Source organism: Struthio camelus, chromosome 12 (assembly GCF_040807025.1).
Source record: "Struthio camelus isolate bStrCam1 chromosome 12, bStrCam1.hap1, whole genome shotgun sequence".
In the NCBI taxonomy this organism is placed as follows: Eukaryota; Metazoa; Chordata; class Aves; order Struthioniformes; family Struthionidae; genus Struthio; species Struthio camelus.
In genome coordinates, this window is record NC_090953.1 from 12,076,820 (window position 1) to 12,097,985 (window position 21,166).

Sequence of the window (21,166 nt, forward strand, 5' to 3'; positions counted from 1 at the left end):
GTTATTGTTCAGGGGAGGATGTTAAAATATCACTATCCTGGAAGAGAGATCTTCCAGAAATCATCCCTTAATAAACCTTTTATCTGTCATGGCTATTCCACGTGCTTGTTTTTCTAAGCATCTCCAATGCTATATACTTGGTTACGTATTGGCTTATAAGTCAGCCATGCTGCCTGTTTAAATTGATGGTAATACTTCATTAACATTGGTACAGCATTAATATATTACCATCGTGACATTGTTTCTGCTGGTGTGTTCATTTCTAAAACCAGCAGCAAAGTGCCTTGGTTTGCAGTTGGCACGCACGCAACTTGTGTAGCTTGCAGGGAGAGCTTAGCCCCTTAGATCTGCTTACCGAGAACTCTTGCTTACGCCTAGCTAATTCTCCTACTCATGACAGTAGTGGGCTGTTGGCGTTGGAAACCCAGGCTAGCATTACTTCCAGACCAAAACTACTGTCCTATCAGCAGTGGATTGCTTGACTTACATATGTGCATGCATGCATTACGACTAATTAAAGAAAAGAAAGAAATTTCTCTTGTGCATAGGGAGGGTGCAGAGGGAGCACATGCCTACAGCCACTGTTCTGCCTGGCAGTGCAAAGCAGATGCGGAGAACAAGATAAGCATCCAAGCTATGTGTCTTAATCTGCCCAAAAGATATTCAGAAGACACCCCCCTTTCCCCTTCCCCCCTCCCCCTGCTGTAGCATGTCCCAGAAGAAGGTGAGCCTCCTGCAATTAAAATTTTCCCCTGGGGGCTTCCTAAGCAAAGAGTCAATTGCTTGCCAAACGAATTATTCCTTTCTGCTACTTAAGGAACGGGTCAAGAAGAAATGCTGTCTTCAAGCTTGCCTCTGAAGAGTCCCTAGTTACCTTGCCTGTCCATTTTAAGAGTCCTAAAGATGCTGACTTGGAAAAAGAAGGATGTGTATACCCAGCTAATGAGAAGGGTTGATTTTTCTCCCACAAACAACTATTGTTTAGCATTTTGACCTACTTTTCTAGCTCAAAAGAAACTTGATCGAAACGTGAGCGAGAATACAGACAGCAGTTGTTGATTTGGTCTTGCTTTCCCTACATAAGCTTTATTTTACTTTAGGATTCAACATGTTGCTCTGGATAGCATGTTAAATTGCAAATATGCAGAAGAACGTAGGGCTGCTGAAACCCCTTAGTGCCGCTGTCATCCAGACGATAGGGGCAGGCTGTGCAGTGAGAACTTCATGAATATTTAGCAGCCTTCTAATGTACCGCTGACCTAATGGGCTGTGCTTGTTGCACGAGTGGCTTTTTCAGGCTCCTGCCGCTGTCCTCGAAGGTGAAGGAAGGTCCAGGTTGGGGGGGGCGGCTGCGGTCCCCGTCCCACAGCCCCATCTTCTCTTCCTGCGGCAGCCACTCTCCTTCCAGAGAGGTCCCTTTCCCCTTTCTCCAAGTGTGGGGCAGAGAGGCTGCCCCAGGGCAGAAGAGCGTTGGAGGTTTCAGGAGCGATGGGCTGAAGGTGGAGATCAAGAGGAACCTTAACTAAGCATCTGTGTTCAAAGGCATTAATATTAGGAAATCATTTTGCAAGAGTGACTGGCAGAGGCCCAAAGTTTGCTGTGCTCTGCTGCCTCAGGCACTGGGGCACTGACTTCAGTTTCTGATCATTCTGGCAAGTTGTGGAAAAGGACAGAAGGGCCTGGCTGGGATGTGCAGAGGTGGCGAAGACAGAGACTGCAGGAAAGAGGAAGGTGAGACAGGAAAATAATAAAGATAGGGAACAGGGTGAATTCAGGGGAATTTTGCTCTTCCCTTGACAGAGGGATTATAAGAAGCGCATACTGAAAGCCAGGAGTTTGCTGGGATGGAGGGCTGCCAGAGGACAGTGTAGCCTTCCAGGTGCCAGCTTTTTCCCAGAACCTCCCAGCCCAACAACAACAAAACACTTACCAAAATGCTCGGGGAGTCAAGCACTGAAAAGCGGAGTCCCTAGAGTCAAAATAGCTTGTGCCACTTTAATTCTACAGATATCACAATTGCTACATCTTTCACAGAAAAACAGGTACTGTGGACGGTAGTTTGAAATTTGTAGCAAAAAGTTTCACAGATACCATAAAAGTATGCACAGGATGATCTTAACCAAGATACCATTGCCAAACAAGGGAATAGATTAGTATACCTTTTAATTATATTATAATTGACTTATAAGTTGTCAAGAAAGTAATTTCATCATAATGTTTCATGAAGTTTTTAGCCAGAGGCTGTCTAAACTGCAGCATAATGAATGCTAGAGGCAACGATACTGTGAAATGCAAGGGTACACACTGATTCTGAGTTAATGAAGCAGCTGAGAGACCTTACCATATGAAAGTCCTCAGCATTGTGGGCGAAAGTCAGCCTTGTTGAAAACTGACAAAATATGATGATGGCATAGGGAGAACATGAACTCCTAAGTGCCAAGTTGTTGTGCAGTGTGCGGGGAAAGCCACACACAAGGCTCCTCATTAAAACTGACCTATGTTATTCTGCCTTTTAGAGTGGGAAAGAAAGTTTGAGAGCAGGAAAGTTGCTCAGACTGATACTCACCATCTTCCTCTGGAATAACGCATGATAGTGTCTGGATTGGTGGATTGGTTTGTTTCTGTTTTTTAAGGAAGTGGAAATACGTATTTTCCAAACAATGTAGAGATGGAGGGGAAAGGATAAGAAACTGTTGTTTCCATGTAGAATTTGAGAAAGGAGCATAATTCCTGGTCCACTTCAAAAACAAGTTTTGGCCCTCATTTTCCCCAAATGTATGTCTACAGAACCTCTGATTGCTGCAGCTTCGTTTTTGTCCTTAGAGAAATAATTTATTAATAGGGAACATAAAACTAGCTTAAAATTAATATCCGGCAATAAACCATAGGACTTTAAGATCTATGCCACAAAGAAAAGCAGCACAGTAAGAGTTATCTCAGATGCCAGTCTTAACTTCTATGAGCTGCTGAGACAGGTGAGCAGAAAAAATTGAAGTCAGGAGTTAGAAGGATGAATAGATGGCAAGACTAACTTTGATAAATACATGATATAGAAACAAGGACTTTGTGTTTCAGGGAAAAATTTTTGTTGGCCGAAACTTATTCCCAGTTCATTTCCAGTCCAGATCATTTAAAACAGTTCATTACCTAACAATTACCTTGAATATTGAAGATCAGCAGCTAAGTTGAGCATAATTGTGTTAAGGTACTAAAGAGATAACCAGAAAAGTTGTTGTGCAGGGAAAGCAAATTCAGTGGGTCTCTTTCTGAAGTAAATTGCAATTAGTAAGAATAAGAATGTAGGCCAAATTTTGCCAGTCAGTATTCACATAAGGTTCCCCAAAGTGAATAGTACGCAGTATGATGAAGCTGCTTGATTGCTAAGTGGAATATGTACCTGTATACTAGGGCATGTCAGTGAGTATCATACCAAGAAGAGACAATACGATTTTGAGAGCAGAATGAAGCTTACAGGGGCAGAGCTGCTGTGCTGAGCAGGACTCAGGATTCAGCCCCAGCAGCAGTCTGTAGCAGATATTTAAGGAGGTAAGAACAGGTGATGTGTAAATCTGCTAATATTTGATGTATTTCTGGCTTTCTCAGTTCTTGTGCTAGTCTTAATCGCTACCTAATTTAATAGCTCTGCGCCTTTTCATGACCACGCTTTTTTCGTTCTCATGAGTGGAGGCTAGCTTCCTAGGTACGTTGACAGGAAATTCTGAGTTCTAGCATTACGGTATTCAGAGTTTCAAAATAAATAATTTTCTTTGCCCATGGAAGTGAAATTATTTTAAGACACAGCTGTTTAAAGTATTCTAGGATATTTTGCCAAAAGATGGCTCTTAGATTTAAGGAACTTTCCTTTCATAGGAGAAAAATTGTAGAGTGGATGAAATTCCTTAATTTGGATAGTGGGGTTTTTGTTTTCATTGACCCAAAATCAGCCCTTATCAATATCAACTCTATCAACCAATACCAACTCTTTCTCAGGAAAAATCAGTCAAGCAATTTAGGTATTAGAAAACTTTTGGTGCTGACTTAAAAAAAAGCTTCTGGCAATGTGAACCTTGCAAGGTGTCTGTATTGTCGTTCTGGCATTTATCTGTGCCTCTGAGACCTAGTGGATCTGATTCCCAATAACATATAATGGAAACAATCACAACCCCTCTTTCTGTCTTTACGTTTAGAATATCCGTGATAGTTCACTTGATCCTCTCCTAGCTGAGTTAGATGGAGGTATGCGCTGCGAGGAGATTCCCACGGTCATGCTTGGCTAATGTAGTCCTCCAGCTGATGTGACTACGGCAGCTCTGCCATGTGAAGCTTCATCTTTCCATGACTTTTACAGGCTTCACACCGTTTATCTCCATTGTAAACAGATTACTAGAAGGCAAAGGGTTTCCCAGCCCCGCTACTGTTGTAACTGATTTGCTGCAGCTGTATGTTGTAGGGTCCCTGTGGGTTCGTTTGTTTTTTCAGTTGACTTTTGGGTCATCTGAGTTGGTTGAAGCCAGCCATACTCTTAAGTGTGAATCCCAAATTGCCAGCTAAGACCTACATTTTCAGGTTTAATAATTTTGTAGTGAAATTATTGGAGGGTGTTTTATAGCCTTGGATTGCACAAGATAGAGGAGCATAAAATAACTTTAAAAGTGATTTTAGAATGTGCTGTGCTGCTTTTTCTTTTCTTTTAATGTGTATAGAGAAATCCTGAATTAAACGTTATGATTTTGAAAAGTGTGGGTGAGCGTATATGTGTGTTTTGTTAAAGGGACAGAGATTCTTTTATTTCCAGTTTTGCTTGCCCTAATTTTCTTTACTACCCTAGCTTTATTTATTGTCACTGCTCGTCAACAGTGTTTTCTTCTGTTTGCATTGTGGGAGAGCCTGGTGCTGATGCGGGTCAGAGCTCGTGGCCCTGTGCATGCAGAAATGTAGGGGGGCAAGGCTCCTTGCCTGCAGCACTGGCTGGACTATGATTTCTGGAGAACCCCTGCTAGTAAACTCTAATTAAATTAGCAGAAAATACTTTGTATTCCACCTTCTCAAAGCTTTTTCCACTGATGAATAACTGAGATAGATATTCCTTTCTTCAAAACTTTCTGCAGTGTTTTTTTCACCCTTTATGCCGTTTCTTCTAGACTGGATTCCCAATCACTGCCGCTTTGTTTCTAGTTGTCCTAGAAACAGCACTAACCATAAAATGCGGGGTGGGGAGCACTAGCTCAATATTACCTACACTTCTGACACTGAATATCAGCATTAGAAGGTCCTTTCATCAGGAAGACAGTGTGTGGCACTTCTTGCTGTGTGAAGAACCCGAAAGGCGTATCCCAGCTCGGGAGTGAATCTGCAAATCTGCATTAGGATAAGCCAGTGGAAAGGTGAACAGGGTTTGACCTCTGGAGCTCCAGGTTGACTAATCCAATATTCCTGATTTTTTGTCCATATTTGTCCACAACAGAAGCCTTCATATACCGTAAGAAAAGATTTCCAGTACTGGACTAGCTGAGTAATACAGCTAGTAATACAGAAAATTGAATGTATTTGGTGACCTTCATCTTCTCTTCACCCCTATCATAATATGCTAAGTATTTCATGAGCTATTGGAACAAATTTCAACGTGCTTATTAGTGCTGAAGATAATATTGGAGCCATAAAAGAGTAATTCCAGCCAATGGAACTAATTAACCCCACGCATAAAAAGAGAAGAACATCTTTTGAACTATAAAAACACAGTATAAAATATAATTTTAAACCATAATCCTGTCTCCCAGTGTGCATAATTTGTGTGTATGTTGTAATAAACATCTTGTTGCTTTTATGTGAGATGGCTATTAAGTGAAACATATTAGTTGTGGCTTTATGATCTTTATATATACATAAATATGATACAGATAGCTGCTCTGTCTCAGTGGTAAAGTACTTGTTATAACACCTGCATGTATATATTAAACTTCTTTAAAATGATTTAGTACTGTTCTAGCCCACTCTCACCAGAATAATTTGCTTCGTAAGGCAGCGGAGACTGCTATAGCTTAAGGTTTCCTAGCACATGCAGAGGAAAGATGCTCGTGTGCGAGATGCATGTTCTAGTACCATTTACGTTGGACAAAGTACTTTGTAAAAGGTGCTTGAAGAGTCTCTAGTTGCTTTTCACAATCCCGTTTGGGTTCATGGTTGTTGTAAATAGCGAAACTGGATTGGGCTACTTTGAGAGGCAGCTGCCACTTTTGTAGTGAACTTCTTCGTTGTGTACGGTGAGCAAATGAACAGCGGGAGCACATCTGTCCTGTGCTGAGTCCCAGCCTGCCAGTTATTACCAAGACTGGAACTTGTTCTTTCTCTGAGATAGTGAAACAAATTATAGGGAGTAATTAATAATTTTACTGTACTGGTTTTAATATCTACTTCCTGAATTCACTTAAGGATCTTAGAGAGGTTGAGACGAATGCACCTTCCAAATTTTTAGTATCAATTTAAAGGATTCAGACAGACGGGACTCTTAATTTAGGGAAAACTTTCTGTCAGATGGGTGATCTTGGTGCCATTTTAGGCACAGGACACTCCTAACATGCTCTGTGTGCCCAAGTAGCTGCACTCCAAATTTGGCCCTAGGGAGACACAAATAGGTCAGTCTGTGCAGTATCAAAGAGAAATGTGAATGTTGGGGCTGCAATATCCACGGGAGGAAAAAGCTTTTAATCATCTAGCAGCCAACAAGTCCAGGAGCTAGTGACTGGAAGCTGAAGCAGGACAGATGCAGCTAGGAAATAAACCCACATAATTAACTGTGGGGTCAACAAACCAAGGTATGCAGTGAGTCCTTCTGTTATAAAACCTAAAGCTTAGTTTTTTTCTCAATGACATCTTTGAAATAAGAGTGGATAAAATTAATGACAATAACAGTCCTCAATGATCTTAAAATACTTTTTGTTATCTGTGTTTATGGTTTACTCAACTTGACAAAAGCAGTTTGAGATTTTGTTCTCTCCAGATATTAAAATAGCTTGAGAACATTTTGTCTGGAATTTGGTGATGAAGAAATGCAGCACTAAAGGCAAAGCAAAGCTCTTAGCCAATGATGAGACTACCAGCTGCATCATCCTTTATTTGCTTAAGATGATATCAAATATTCAGAAATTCAGGCTAATAGCTGCAGGATTTAATACTTTGGAAGACAGTGTATTGCCTGGAGTTCTGCCTGCAAGAGAGTTTTCAGCTGTTGCCAAGACTGGTTTAGATATGCAGAGCTAGTAGCACTGGGAGCGGTTCTGTAGACAGGTCCTTGAGTGTTCAGAGAGAAAAACAGTGTTACAGCTTAACTGCAATGGTAATTCCAGAATTGCTAATATCAGGGGAGATGAACTGTGAATTGAGGGAAAAATTAAAAATGTTTACATAAACGAGCCTGGGGGCTGTAAGTAGAAGAGAACTTGCCACAAACTGAGAAATGGAGCAAGTGAATATCAGGAAATTTGACAGGTTCCTTGAGAATGTCCCTTGAGACTGCATCAACCACAGGTCCTGATCATCTGCTGAAGATGTGTTTTGGTTTAAAAAATATATATTTGGAACTGTAGAACTCGTATCAATTAAATGTTTCTTTATTAATCTCTTTCCAAATTATTAACTTCCAAATGTGAAAAATTCTCAGTTCATTGTCTGGACTATTTCTGGAAGTAAATCCTACAGAAGCCGACTGGAAGCTTAGGGGAGCAGAGAGCAAAGTGCTGGCAACAGCTGTATCTGACAGAAAGATAGAACCACATCTGCCTCTCGATTTGATCCTATCTGGCTAATTTTTCTGCTCAGATTTACAGTGCATCTGTATGTTACTGCATCTGTAGAAAAAGGGCGCACAACTGAATCCAGGAGACCTGATGTTGCAGAAACATTTGCATAGGACCGGTTTGCTACTCTTTAAGAAGAATTAAAAAAAAAAAAAAAAGTTAAAAATCCATGCCAGAAAGTTTTTAATGGCATCACGTACTAGCAAATAGAGCAACTTTGGCCCAGATAGATTTTCCTTTTTTAAAACCTCTCCATAAAATTTCTTGGAAAAGCCCTGTCGAAGAAATTGTTTCAGTAATATAATTGCCTCTCACAGAATTTTTTTTTTCATCACTAGGCTGAAGTGTTAATGTTGGTATCAGGATGTGGCAAAAAGGTTAATTAAGCTATATGATGTTATTGCAATGCAACCTGGAATCAAGCAAAGCATGCCTGTTTCAGGTCATGAACGTTGAACTTAGCAGAGATTTTGAAGAATCTCTAACACATCTTTGGTGAAAATAACGCATGTCTGTTATCAGGTGAAAATTGAGGGAAAAAATCAAGGTTTTCATAACATCATCAAACCAGACACAACATGGTAGAGTTTGCAGAGGCTTTTTCCTTATCTCTTTCATTTCATCAATGTTTAAAGCAAAACCTGTGGGATGGGATTAGAACAGGCAAATTTCCCACATGGTAAACATTTTCATATCTGCTCACCAGACTTCAGTGACCATGGTGGTGCTCAGTTTTGTTACAGGTTTTGAGCTGTGCTGCCTTTTTCTTCCAAAAGAAATGATAAGGGGGGCGCTGAGGAATGGAAACCTTATTCTCAAGGGTGACTGTGTTGAGCTGGAAAGTCCAAGAACTTCCTCCCAAGACGACTTAGCTTGATTCGTTTGGAGAAGCACAACCTGCTCTCCATTATATTAGGAACTTCTGTCAAGAATTGCAATAAATGCAGCACTGGTTAGTTGTTTGTCTCCTAATTTGAGATTTTTACGCCCTCTATTTTAAGTTCAACTGCTGAAAGTAGTACAGAACAGTTTATATAAGCTGGGCTTTATGAAGCCCTAAGGATCACTTTCCAATGAAAGAGCTATATCAGTTTGTTTCCTTTCTCCTCCTGCTGCAATGCCAGAGGTATCTAATACTTGGAAATCCCTGCTCAGAAAGCTAATGTATCAGACATGCTAATCAAGTCATGCCAGATGGAGTTTATAAATAAACTACACCATACTGTATATTCTTAAAATTTGAGCATCAAACAATTTGATGCAGTATCTTCCCAGTTTTCAAAAAAAAAAAAAAAAAAAAAAACCACCCACTGCTTCCTCCTTGGTTCTGGAATGTGAGTCATATGCAGCGGCACGATAGTTGTTAGATGGAAAATGGTGAATAGTATAAACGACTATCAACTGTTTAAAAACTAGATGAAGTCCGAACTGATTCTTCCTGAGGAGTGAACAAGATGATCAAGTGAGCCCTAGATAACCTCCATCTAGTTATATTTTCTAATGGGAAAATAAGAATGAGGCATTTCTGTGGCGGCAGAAGGAATATCATTTTTATGTTATCTCATACATACATCCTGTCTTCAGTTGTTAGTTCAGTTCAGTTGTATTGCTCCTAGTTGTTATTAGACCAGATTGTACTTTTCAGACTGTCATCTAACAGCGACCACTGTTAGATGCTTTAGAAGATGCCAAGTAGATAATGACGTTTCCTAAAAATAGCATATCCAGCTTGCTTTTCACCCCAAGGAACAGTTTTTTCCAGATTTTAGAGAGGAAGGAATGAGCTATTTCACTGCTTTGACCACTCACTCAAGGTGTGAATACTAAATGTCTTCATCATAGCTTCTCCCATCTTGGTCCAATGAGCAAAAAGTGAGATGCATGCGGTCGCACCCAGTGTTACCTGCTCTGTGGTGACTGAGGGTAAGGCCAGAGAGAAGGTGAGTGTTGTCAGCAGTGTGGTACATTGTTTTACTGGGGTAGGGGGATCTTTAGTGATGCTTAAGGCAGGATAGTTCGAATACCAGTCCTGTATTTTGTGCAGTGTTCAAGCCTCAGCCCAGCGTGGTCCTTTGCAAAACAAATCATCTTCCAATGTCAGAAAAAGCATTTTAGGGTGCCAGGGTGGGCCCTGAGTTCTAACAAGTGTTTGTGAAGAAAGCCACAAGGATGAAGCCCACTGCTGTGGGCTCCCTGTCCTCCCGCGCTGCCCATGTCAAATCTAAGGTTTCTAAGCAGGGGCAGTGGGCAACACGGCCACAGTCTTGTCATCCCCTCCCCAGACAAATGCTCCCTTCCTGCGTTCCTGCTTCAGTCTGCTGGTTCCTGCTTCCCAGACATCATCTCAACCTTGTCTTTAGGTGGTATTGCTCATTCATTCCTGGTTTAGCTCACTCAGTTTTTGATGTGCATGAGTTGGGACAAGTTGGGATCTTGGGACAAGTCATTTCTGATCTCTGCATAGGGGCCTTCACGCTGAAGTGACGTGCATGAGGCTCTTGGGACAGAGCTTTGAGAATGCAGTAATGATCAGTGGTTAAATGCTTCTTATAGGGGTTCAGTTCCAATTATATGACTACAGAAAAGACAATGTGCTTTTATTAAATAGTCTAAAGCATGAATGTGATTCCTCCCCTAGGGAGGAATAACCCTATGCACCAGTACAGGTCGGGGGTTGACCTGCTGGAGAGCAGCTCTGCAGAGAAGGACCTGGGTGTCCTTGTGGACAACAAGTTAACCGTGAGCCAGCAATGCGCCCTTGTGGCCAAGAAGGCCAATGGTCTCCTGGGGTGCATTAGGCAGAGTGTTGCTAGCAGGTCGAGGGAGGTGATCCTCCCCCTCTCCTCAGCCCTGGGGAGGCCACATCTGGAGTACTGTGTCCAGTTCTGGGCTCCCCAGGACAAGAGAGACATGGCACTACTGGAGAGAGTCCAGCAGAGGGCTACTAAGATGATTAAGGGACTGGAGCATCTCTCCTCTGAAGAAAGGCTGAGGGAGCTGGGCCTGTTTAGCCTGGAGAAGAGAAGACTGAGAGGGGATCTGATCAATGTCTACAAGTATCTGAAGGGAGGGTGTCAAGAGGATGGGGCCAAGCTCTTCTCACTGGTGCCCAGTGACAGGACAAGGGGCAACGGGCACGAACTGAACCACAGGCAGTTCCATCTGAACCTGAGGACAAACTTCTTTCCTGTGAGGGTGACAGAGCACTGGAACGGGTAGCCCAGAGAGGTGGTGGAGTCTCCTTCCCTGGAGATATTCAAAACCCGCCTGGACACGATCTTGGGCAAGGTGCTCTAGAGGACCCTGCTTGAGCAGGGGAGTTGGACTAGATGATCTCCAGAGGTCCCTCCCAACCTCAACCCTTCTGCGATTCTGTGATATAGCTGTGTCTTATTTGTATTGTGTCTCACTGCAAGAAAATGCAACCTTCTCCCCCACCTCATTTTCAGTCACCAGGAAACAAAATGGCTCTACTATATTCTGCTCCCTGCCTCTGAAAACTTGAGAAAAAAAGATTTATAATTGTAAATAATACACAAAAACATATTGATTTATATATTTTATAAAATGTTACATGAAATTCCTGGGCAATAATTTTTTCCAGTATAGAGGGCTTGAAATTCCTCACTATAGATTTCCTTCATGAAACAGCTGCTGGTGCTTTGAATCGTGTAGGTGGTTGGATGTGTGTGCTGTGCCTAAAAGGAAAAAATTCTAGTCAGATGTCAAAGCAGAAATAGGAGATTTTAAGAGATTTAGACCGGGTAGAGGAGGTGGGAAACCAGCTCTGCAGAGATGTTAATTACCTTGGGAAGAAAAAGAGTACAATGGAGTAGGTGTAGCAGGAGATTTACTTAATAGAATTCACATAATCATGAACCCACTTTTGTTGCTTTTAGACAGGTTCTCAATGAGGACTTTATAATAGAAATATTTTACCAGGACAAAACTGTTATTAGTCTTATCGTTGTGGGGGGTGTCTATTTTTACATCTCTCTTAATGAAAGAGGTTAAGAGTCACTTTCAAATGTAAGGCGTAAAGGTTTTTGTTTGATGTATTGGGATGTGGGGTTAAAAATGAACCACATCATTCATTGAATTATCCTGGGTAGATGTAAGGTGGATCTCTAGGAAGAAAAGGTATGTACAATTGCAGAACTCGCCCTTTTCCTCACAAAGCAAGCAGCACACGAAAGGTAGTCTCATCTCTGTAGGATGAGTTCAGGCTGAGAGGTAAACAGTTTGGGTTGCAGCAAGTCCTCTTTGGCTTCCAGGGAGTCGTAGTTTCTATGCACAGCGCATATGAGTCATTATAGTTCCTCTTCCTTCCACTCCTCCATGTAGCAGAAATAAATTGTGTGGTTACGGAAGCTTTTGAAATCCATGGATGGGTGAAATAACTAACCTCCTGCTTAACTTTGGAGAAAGAAATTCTTGAGAATAAGTGGCTGACCAGGCTTGCTAGCTATGTACAGCTAAAATGATCAGTACCTGGAGCAGGAGTCTGCTGGCAGATGTTGTGCTGTTACTGCCTATGTTTCCTGTCTTCTGAGCCTGCGGGTTATGCACAAATGATGGAGAGGAGCAAGGAGGAACACCAAAACTGAGAAATTAAGTGACCTTTTTAAACATGTGATAACAGTGCTTCTGCTCAAATTAATCCGTACCCCCAGCCTGTCCAAAGTAGAGCACCAGTTGTCAGATGTTGCTGATAAACCAAGTCTAGAGCAAGTGCAGTTGCTGCTTTTTTTTTCCCAGGCCATAGAGCATTTTGTGATTTTTTTTTTTTCTGGAAGAACCTTCTACAAAGACTTCACAAAAAGGGTGGAGAGAAAGATTTGATCCCATCCACTGGCCCTGATTTACAAAACAGCTAAAATTAATCCTTCTGTATTACAGGTTCACTGTTTTGGCCAAAGGCAGTTCCTTCTTCCATCTGTAAGTTCTCACGTTGCTGTGAGCTTGTCTTTGTGCTACTCCTGATTCACTTTGGTAGGTGGCCACAGAAAGGAACACGTACACACACGCTTTCTCTCTCTCTCTTTCTCTCTCTTTCTCTCTCTCCTTTTTTTTTTTTCCTCTTTTAAATCTATCTTGATTAACAGTGTGTGTGCGTGCTGGCTGTGTAAGATTAGAAAGGAGATAATCTGGCATCACAGGGTTACAGGTAAAGTGTTGATGCAATCCGATATTCAGGTGCCAGAATAGACTGCAGATTGCAGTGGCTTTCTGGGTTTAGTTGAAAAGAGACGATATGTAGAGTTTAGCACCTTCATCATAAAACAATTTGCCATGTTTTGTGCATAAATTTATTTATGTGTAATGTCCAGCTTCTGTTTCCTTAGACCAGTCATTTATCGGTGAGCAGACATCACATCAAAGTCTTGAAGCTGTCAGCAGAGATGCAAAGGATGGTAGGTGGCAGAGGATAGCACGAATCATGGAAACGTGGCTGGGTATGTTCCATGAGGGAGTTGCTGAACATTTGGAGCGGAGGGAGTATTTCTCTGCAAATCCACCCCTGCCTCCTCATCTTCATATCCGGTGCTGCAAGCATTTCTAGTTCACGTTTCCTTGATGAGCTGGAAGAACCTGCTGAGCCTGTGATAGCTGTGGCCAGAGGATTGGCAGCTTCTTCCTTTTTCAGTTCTGTTTTTAGACTGAGATACATCTTTATTGAAGATTAGCAGCCTGGTGTGTCGGGGAAATTACATTTCGCAAGGGGCTGCAAAGTGGAAAGCACATATTCAGAGGTGTGAAAATGAAACGGGGAGATTTTTGCTCTCTAGCTGACGTAGCCACTACTTAATGAGCAGGTGCTATGGCTTCATGCCTTAGAGCTTTTCTAGAGATGAAATTGCTCCAGAATAGTAGGTGATTTAAAGGGGAAATTCTAGAATAATTCCTAATTTGGCACACTTGTCCTGGAATAAGAGTAGGCCTGGGTGGATTGACTCATCCCTTGTTTGGCTGTCTTAGCAGAGGAAGTGCGCTGACCTGTTCCTACTCACTCCTTCACCCTCCTTGTGAGCGTGCCACTGGGTCTGCCAAGTGCCCGCCACGACCGTTTTTCTCCTTCTCTCGGAGCAGAGCTTGCTCTTGTCTCTGCTCGTCCCTCCTGTCGCTCTGGCGAGCTGCAGATGATGCTGCCGGGGCATCTGCTCTGAGCTGAGCTGGCGAAACTCCAGTACGCTCCTCCGGCTCTCGTCTGTCTGTCCTGCCAGCCAGCTAACATTCACATCCACCTTCAATTAATAAAATAGTGATATGAGAAAACGTATTTTCAGGAGGTACGCTGACTTTTTCTCCCTAGTGCGCTGTTGTAATACGTACCTGCGATGCGGGGAATTAGGGAAGGGAATCCTGTAAATACTGGCAGTCCTTTGACATTAGCATCTCCTGAAATAAAAGCCGGCTGTATATATGTGCACTGCTCATATAATATGAGCAGCATGAGCTGCTAATATATTTTTTTCTTCCAAGCACATAGGCTTCCTTATGACCTCTCTGCTTGATTTATTTGGCAGTTTCTTTCCTTGGGACGGCAGCAAGATGGGTGTGTTACACTGTATAAATGTTGTATGCCAGCTTATTCACATTCGTTTTTATCTGGTGAATATACCCAGTGCGTTTTTTAAATGTCTAGAGTCATTTCTGGTTGATATAGCATTACCTTGTACTGTGAAAATTCTTCTGTGTCATCTTTAAATAAAAATGTAGATCTATCAGGACTGTTTTTCCCCCAAAGGAAGTGAAATTAGTATGAGATTTTGTTTGGCTTATGCAAATGTATTGGGAACGTTCACCATCTGATACGCTTGCATGTAGATGAGAGCAAAGGCAAATTTTTATTTTTTTTAACCATATGTAGACACCTCAGCTCAGTCAGTATGATGAATGAGTTTATTATTCTGTAAGGTGCTTATTATATTATGGCTCATCTTTGCTTTTGTCTTTAGGGAGAGCTCTTTAACCACTTCAGGGATTGATTACATTTGATTAGAGAGTTGTTTGGCTTTTGAATCCATTAATCCTGGATAAAAGTCCACAGGTTTATTCAGTTTTCTGAGGCAGCTAGAATTCCGTTGTATGTGTGTTGTAAGAATGAGGACCAAATGCAAAGTTATTTCCTAAGAGCATATTTGAATTGCTGGGTTGCCTTTTCTTATTGGGTTAGATGGATAGGTTGATGTTACGGATGGAGAAGAGCCCACCAGTCCATTGTGTCAGGAACAGGTTTAAAATCAGTGACCTCCCCGTTCTGCGCTATTTCTCTCAACTTTGTCCTTCCTTTGAAACTGGAAAATTCTATTTCTTTCTTTCAACAAAAAAGAGAATTTTCCCAGTTTGGCTGAAAGTTTCTGTTGCAGCAGTCGCAAACGTGTCCCCTGCTTTCTCCCTGGGCGAGAGGTATCGTGGCAGGGAGAGGAAGACGTTGGCAGGAGTACGTTCCTTCAGTTTAACGTAGCCGTTGTTGGCCAGGGGGTGGACTGGATTACGTGTCAGGGCCCCTTCCAAGCCCCGCTTTTTATGATTGTCTGAAATAATGCCAGCTGTCTCCTTTTTTCGATGCTTTTTTGTGAGCCCGTGCTCCCTTCCTAAATATGACCAACATGATTGTTCCCTGGAGAAAGTAGCGTCTCTGTTCATAAGAGGTTACGGGATTTACAGGTTAGGTGAACCTGCAGGCTGAATACTCCTGAAATGTAGTGTAATAGTGTCTTGCTGCTTGTCTGAGGAGCTCATGGGGTGAGGATGAGGAGGGAGGACAGGAGAGCAGCGCAGTATCCCTGCCAGGGGCCAACTGCTCCGAGCCATTTCCACGCAGCTCTGGTTTAATCTCCTCAGCTTTCACCGAGGTGTCCGCTTGTCCATGGGAACACAGGCTTTCGGAAGTGCTTGACTGACAGAGGAGGGGGGGGGTAAAAAAAAAAAAAAAAAAAAAGGCAGAGACGGCTTCCAGGCAGTTTCGCTAATTGCAGCTTATTATAAATTTAACAGACGAACTGTCAATTTCTTGAAGGTGTCTGATCAGCACAACCTTTTCTGGGATGCGGCTCTGGCTGGAGAAAAAATTAATCTCTGAGGTGCTAAGCTAACCTTTTAGTTTCATTGCTAAATAAGATGTTGCTTGGTTTACAATTTGCAGACTTTATTATTCCTTTATCACTTGTTTCATATTATTGGACTGTGGTCTAAAAGATATCTTTGCTGTGTTTTTTTCTTTATATATATTTTTAGTAAATTATTATTGTAGGAGGTATGAAAAAAATTATAGTTCTCGTTATCTGCTTGCAGTGAATAAGGCTTTTGCCTTTCAGTGAAAGGGGTCATTTTGTTGCTTTTACTCCACAGATACCTAATTTGATATGCGCAGTAGGATTGAAATAATACTTTTAGCAGTTGAAATTTCAGGATATTTCAGGATATTTCAGAGCTTCTAAAATAAATTCTATAACTTGACAAGTTAAACATTTTAAAGTAGTTCCTGTGTCTGATGTAGGATTTTTAAAGAAGGAATATACATATAGCACTTTCCTTAAAGGTTTTGGAAAACATCCCAATTATTATGAGTGGCGTTTCCTCCCCTTCTTGTGACTTAGTTGTATCCTACATTCCTCATATTGTCATGCTTCCTTTGAATTGTCAAAACCGTACCTAAAATCTTTGAAGGTTTTAATTTTCCTTTAGTTTAAATACCTGAAATTGCACTTGGGCTTTGATTCCTTTCAGGTGGAAGATTTTACATGGGCTGCATTTCCGTTAGGTGACTTGCCTAGAGGAGAGCTTATCTGGGCAGCGCTATTTATACCTCCACCTATGAGCCAGCCTTGTAAAAACGTTTCCATTCTGGAAGCAGGTTTATATAGCCGCTGTGCGTCGGCTGCTCTGGCCGAGGTATCATCGGGGGTAAGGTATCACCTTTCCTATCCTGATTCTTTCCGTACGGAAAACAACTTTATGGCTATCATCCACCTGGTCTGTTTTGATCCTTTTGGTAAAACTTTCAGAAGGAGTATTTTCAGACTCCTTCAGAATCAGTAATAATTTTGCATGCTGTAAGGTGATGCAAAAACCATGCCAATGCAAATTGCAGGAAATGTTATGCTTATTTGAAAGCAATGATATAAAAAGAGGGAATCACTGAAGCTGAACAATTTGTAAGAAAGAAAATAAAAGCATTGGCACAGGCTGGAAGTCAGGGAGGGGAAAGGAGGCAAATAAGGACGTTTCTCTGGTAAATTTAATTCACACTTTTTGCTAAATGTAAATGATAGCTTAGGAAAAAAACTGCTTGGAATACATAGTAAATGATGTTGCCAGGGTACTTCCTGATCATGTTAATTAAACTGTCCCACAGATTTGGCTTAATTACTGCATAATTTGCATATTGGAAATGACGATACGCGTTACTAAAGAAAGCTCCTATTCTGTTGGCAAAAAGAACATTGTGCAGGAATTCATTTCCGAGGGAAAAAGTCTCTAGACTCATAGAATCATGTGTCTTGAAAAGAAAGCTCAGATTTTTGATAATGAGCTGACACATATCTCACTCCTTTTTGTAGGATTACACTGTATGCTTGTTCCACTAAGTTCCTCAGGGACCTCCTCCCACCAGCCTTCCTCTTGTTGGCTATTTCTTTAATTAGACAAACCGCTGTTGCTTTCGAGGATACTAGTAGTGGAGTAGGTATTAGCTAACCTGTGTAAAAGCAGCAGAATTTTTATCCTGAAGAGGCCCGTGTTTGACACTACCTGTGCATTGCTGTCAATGTCTTTTACCACCCTCCCAAGTTAACCTGACTATTAAATAAGCTGTCCGGTTCTTCTTGTCCTGTGAGTTTTTTTCCCCGGTCTGATGTGTTTCGGGCATCCTACTCTGTGGCAGGCCGAGGCCAAATACCGCTTGTGTCCCTGCTGTGTCTCTGAGTTGCCGTTTCAGTGAGGTTCCTGCAGCGAGGTTTCACTGCAGGACCATGACAGTACTTTGGAAAAAGAAGACAAAGTTTAAAAATGCCTGAATTGAGACAAACCATGAAACTGTTTCGTAAAGGGGAAGAATTCTTCATAAATACAGCATTTTCCAAATTTAGATTGCTTATTGCTCTGAATTATATTGTTGCTAGGATATGCATTTCCAGTATGGCTTCTACTTTTTAATTCTTTTTTGATCTGTTTTTAAACAGGTGATCATAAACAGCACAATCACACCTAATATGACCTTTACTAAAACATCGCAGAAATTTGGCCAGTGGGCGGACAGCAGAGCAAACACTGTATTTGGTTTGGGCTTTTCTTCTGAACAGCAGCTGACAAAGGTAACTGGGCTCACTTTACTTCTGAAAAGGCTGTCTTGTTTCTTAAGAATTTGGAACTGTACATACCCATCTGATAGGAATCTCTTCTAAATTGAATATTTCTGCAAGTCCTTTTCATTTCAGCCAGTGCAAGTTGACCACTTTCCATAATTATCTAGCGTCTATATCTGTAGAAGCGGGCAGCATCACAAACTTTACGGTTAAAACTATAAATCAAATCTGATCACTGATGATGGTTATGGTGAAGTGACCTTGATGATATCTTGCCAAGTTTGGCTGAAAGCGTTTGTGTTTTCAGATGTTTCCTGAAACAATCTGAACTCTGTAGTATTTTTCACTGTTCCCCCTGCCCTATGTTGTAATTCCAGATGAAAGTGGCACTAAAAGCAAAGCAAAGTGAACCCCTAATATACCAGGAACTGTCAGCATTAAGGCTGCCTGGGCACTTCTAGCTTCAGTTCTGTGCATTATCTTTGTTTTGGTAATAATTCCTATTGAATAGACTTCTGCCATCACACAGAATTGCATTATTGTGGATTACACAAGGCTTTGACTTGGTGTCCTGAGCCGGGAGCATGGGGTTAGAGTGAACTGAACCCCGAATTTCCAGTATTCAAGTATTCAGGTGGTGTCTGCTCTCAAGAATCATAAAAGCTCAAGGAGCATAGACCTGCAGTTTTGGGACTGAAAGAAGAGGGTTGCTGTCCCAGCTTCAAAATTTGTGTTTTGATGAACTGCTGCTGTTGATGGCTAAACTAGCTAATGAGTATTCAGCCCTCCTTGCTTGTTTTTGCCTTCATTTTGCAGTTTACTGTCTTCCTTAGCCGTGCCGATAAAACTGTTCGCTGGGCCAGTCTCTCAGTAGCACTGATAAACTGATCTGAGTTAAAATACTAGTACTTCTTTGGCATTTCAGTTCAGTAACCTCATTTTGCAGAACAGACCCGAAGCTGTTTTGTCACAGAACTGAGCAGATGACTGTGACTCATGACAGGGAAGTGGGAAGGAGGAGCCAGGAAAAGCCAAGTTTGCTGTCAGAGCCAGAATCCCTTCGAACTACACCCCAAGTATGCACTTGGTGTTAATGCAGTTCTTCCCTTTCAGCAGGGACTGGCTACAGTGTCAGGCTTGTGAAGTCTAGAGCTGTCTCATGTAATAAATAACCAGCAGTTCAAAACACATTCTCTGTCTCTAGATTAGTAGTCTTGCCAAATGCTCATCAAGCAGTTGAGATGTTTGTTTCATGCGGTAAAAAGCGCTGCTTATCTAAGACATAGTTGACACTTTAAGCGTGACTACTCGGCACCAGGTTTTATCAGTTAACTAAACATTGTGTACTTGGACATGGTACACGATCATCTCTTGTGTTGCTCTATTCTTGCATGCTTTGATTTGAAAACAATCAGGAGAACAAAAAGTTTCTTGTAATGTCTAAAATAGCACAGACACACCATTGCAATTAAAGGAGACCCTTTCCATCAGTTGAATTACTTGTTATATGAACTGCATTTTCCAAAAAGCTGCATTTTTGGCAAGTATTTCTTAATGCAAAGCGTATTTTACTTTTCATGTAGAATTATTTTTGGACTTGGAACGTCCATAAAGCTGCCATGTCCTGGGATGTTAAGGTCACCCAATCAAACACAAGCAAAACTGTTATTTTAAAAATGAGATCCTGCTGATGGTAACGCTTTGTGAGACTTAGACTTAATCAAATGTAGAGGACTGCTCATTTCACACCTGTGCGTTCTTCTCTCCCGTGAGAGAGAGGTGTTTATAACAACTAAATAAGTAGTATGGGAATATGGGAGGATTGAAATAGACCAAGGGGAATATAGTTTGTTTTAAGTGATAGGTAAGCGTGCTACAAGGTAACATTTGGACACCAAATGAAAGAATGAACACCTTAGGGTAGGTTTTTTTTTTTAATCCTGGATCACAGAAATCAATCCTCAGTGTGAGAGGTGACTCCATGTACCTGGGTCCTGGAAGGAACTAAATGTGCACCGTGCAGAGCTGCGTGCCTCTGAGCCAGGCACAGGGGCAGCTGGGCACGATGTACATTTGGAGCTCCTTGCCTCCTAATCAGAGAGATTTTACCATTGTCTCCAGAACTGTCCAAATACGTACTTAGAATAATTTCAGTGCTGGTCTCAGAAAGCCCTGCAGCAGCTCTTTGATGTGCATGGGGCCAGAGTGGTGACAATCTGAAGTAAACCCGTAGTGAAACCCACACTGCGTGGGTGCAGGGTCCTCTGCGAGCTGTTTTACCCTCCAAACCTGTTTGCAGATGTGTTTGCACTGCACTGTCTGCTGAATGTAGATGTAGCCTATTGCCTCATACAGCCTTCTATACCTATAGGTACAAAAAGAGCTTTCAAAGTCAGCAGAAAGCTTGTTTCTGGTCCAAATGCTGGAGAAATATGGTTTAAGGGGTACTTTTGGGAAAGGGATCAAGATAATAATTTTAAAAAATCTAGCAGTTGTCTATCTATAAAATGTTAGAAAACCTAGGTTATTACTACTTTCAAAGGGATGGGACAAAGCTATCCCTTATCATCCATGCTTCTCAGTTTAGTTATTGAACCATTAGTACAAAAGATCAGTGATGATGAAGAGATTACAGAAGTATGAGTGTACTGGGAATAGTAAAATCAAGCTTCATTTTATGCTGATGTCATTATGCTTTTATAAAAGATATAAATAAAAGCTTGCCAGCTTTACTGGAAATAATTGAAGCTTTTAATCAGGAACTGGGAGGATACACTAAAACTCCTCTAAACCAGAGATCAATAGTCTTAGCTTAAAAAAAAAAAATCTGAAAAATGTCTGTGGAAAACTGAATAATAATAAGACGTGAGAAGAAGTTAGCACACCTAAAACTTGTGCATTTTTAAGAATATTGGCTGACCTAATAAAAGATACTACCTCTTTCTAATACTTTGTTTCTCTTGAGATATTTAGACATTAATCCATACCTATAGGGACAAGCAGATCAAATTAAACATGAGCCATTAATGAAAACTGCATGCAGTGACCTAGTAACCTAATTAC

The 21,166-nt window shown here is 41.4% G+C and overlaps 1 protein-coding gene across 4 annotated transcripts in view; it reads left to right on the forward strand.

Annotated features, from left to right (window-relative positions):
- The window catches only part of HOMER2 (homer scaffold protein 2), an 84,607-nt gene that overhangs the window by 41,178 nt on the left and 22,263 nt on the right, over window positions 1–21,166 (forward strand). For all 4 annotated transcript variants that reach the window (XM_068958011.1, XM_068958010.1, XM_068958012.1 and 1 more), the window contains one exon: window positions 17,981–18,112. In XM_068958011.1, the coding sequence (XP_068814112.1) occupies window positions 17,981–18,112 (132 nt within the window). The remainder of the gene's footprint in view (window positions 1–17,980; window positions 18,113–21,166) is intronic.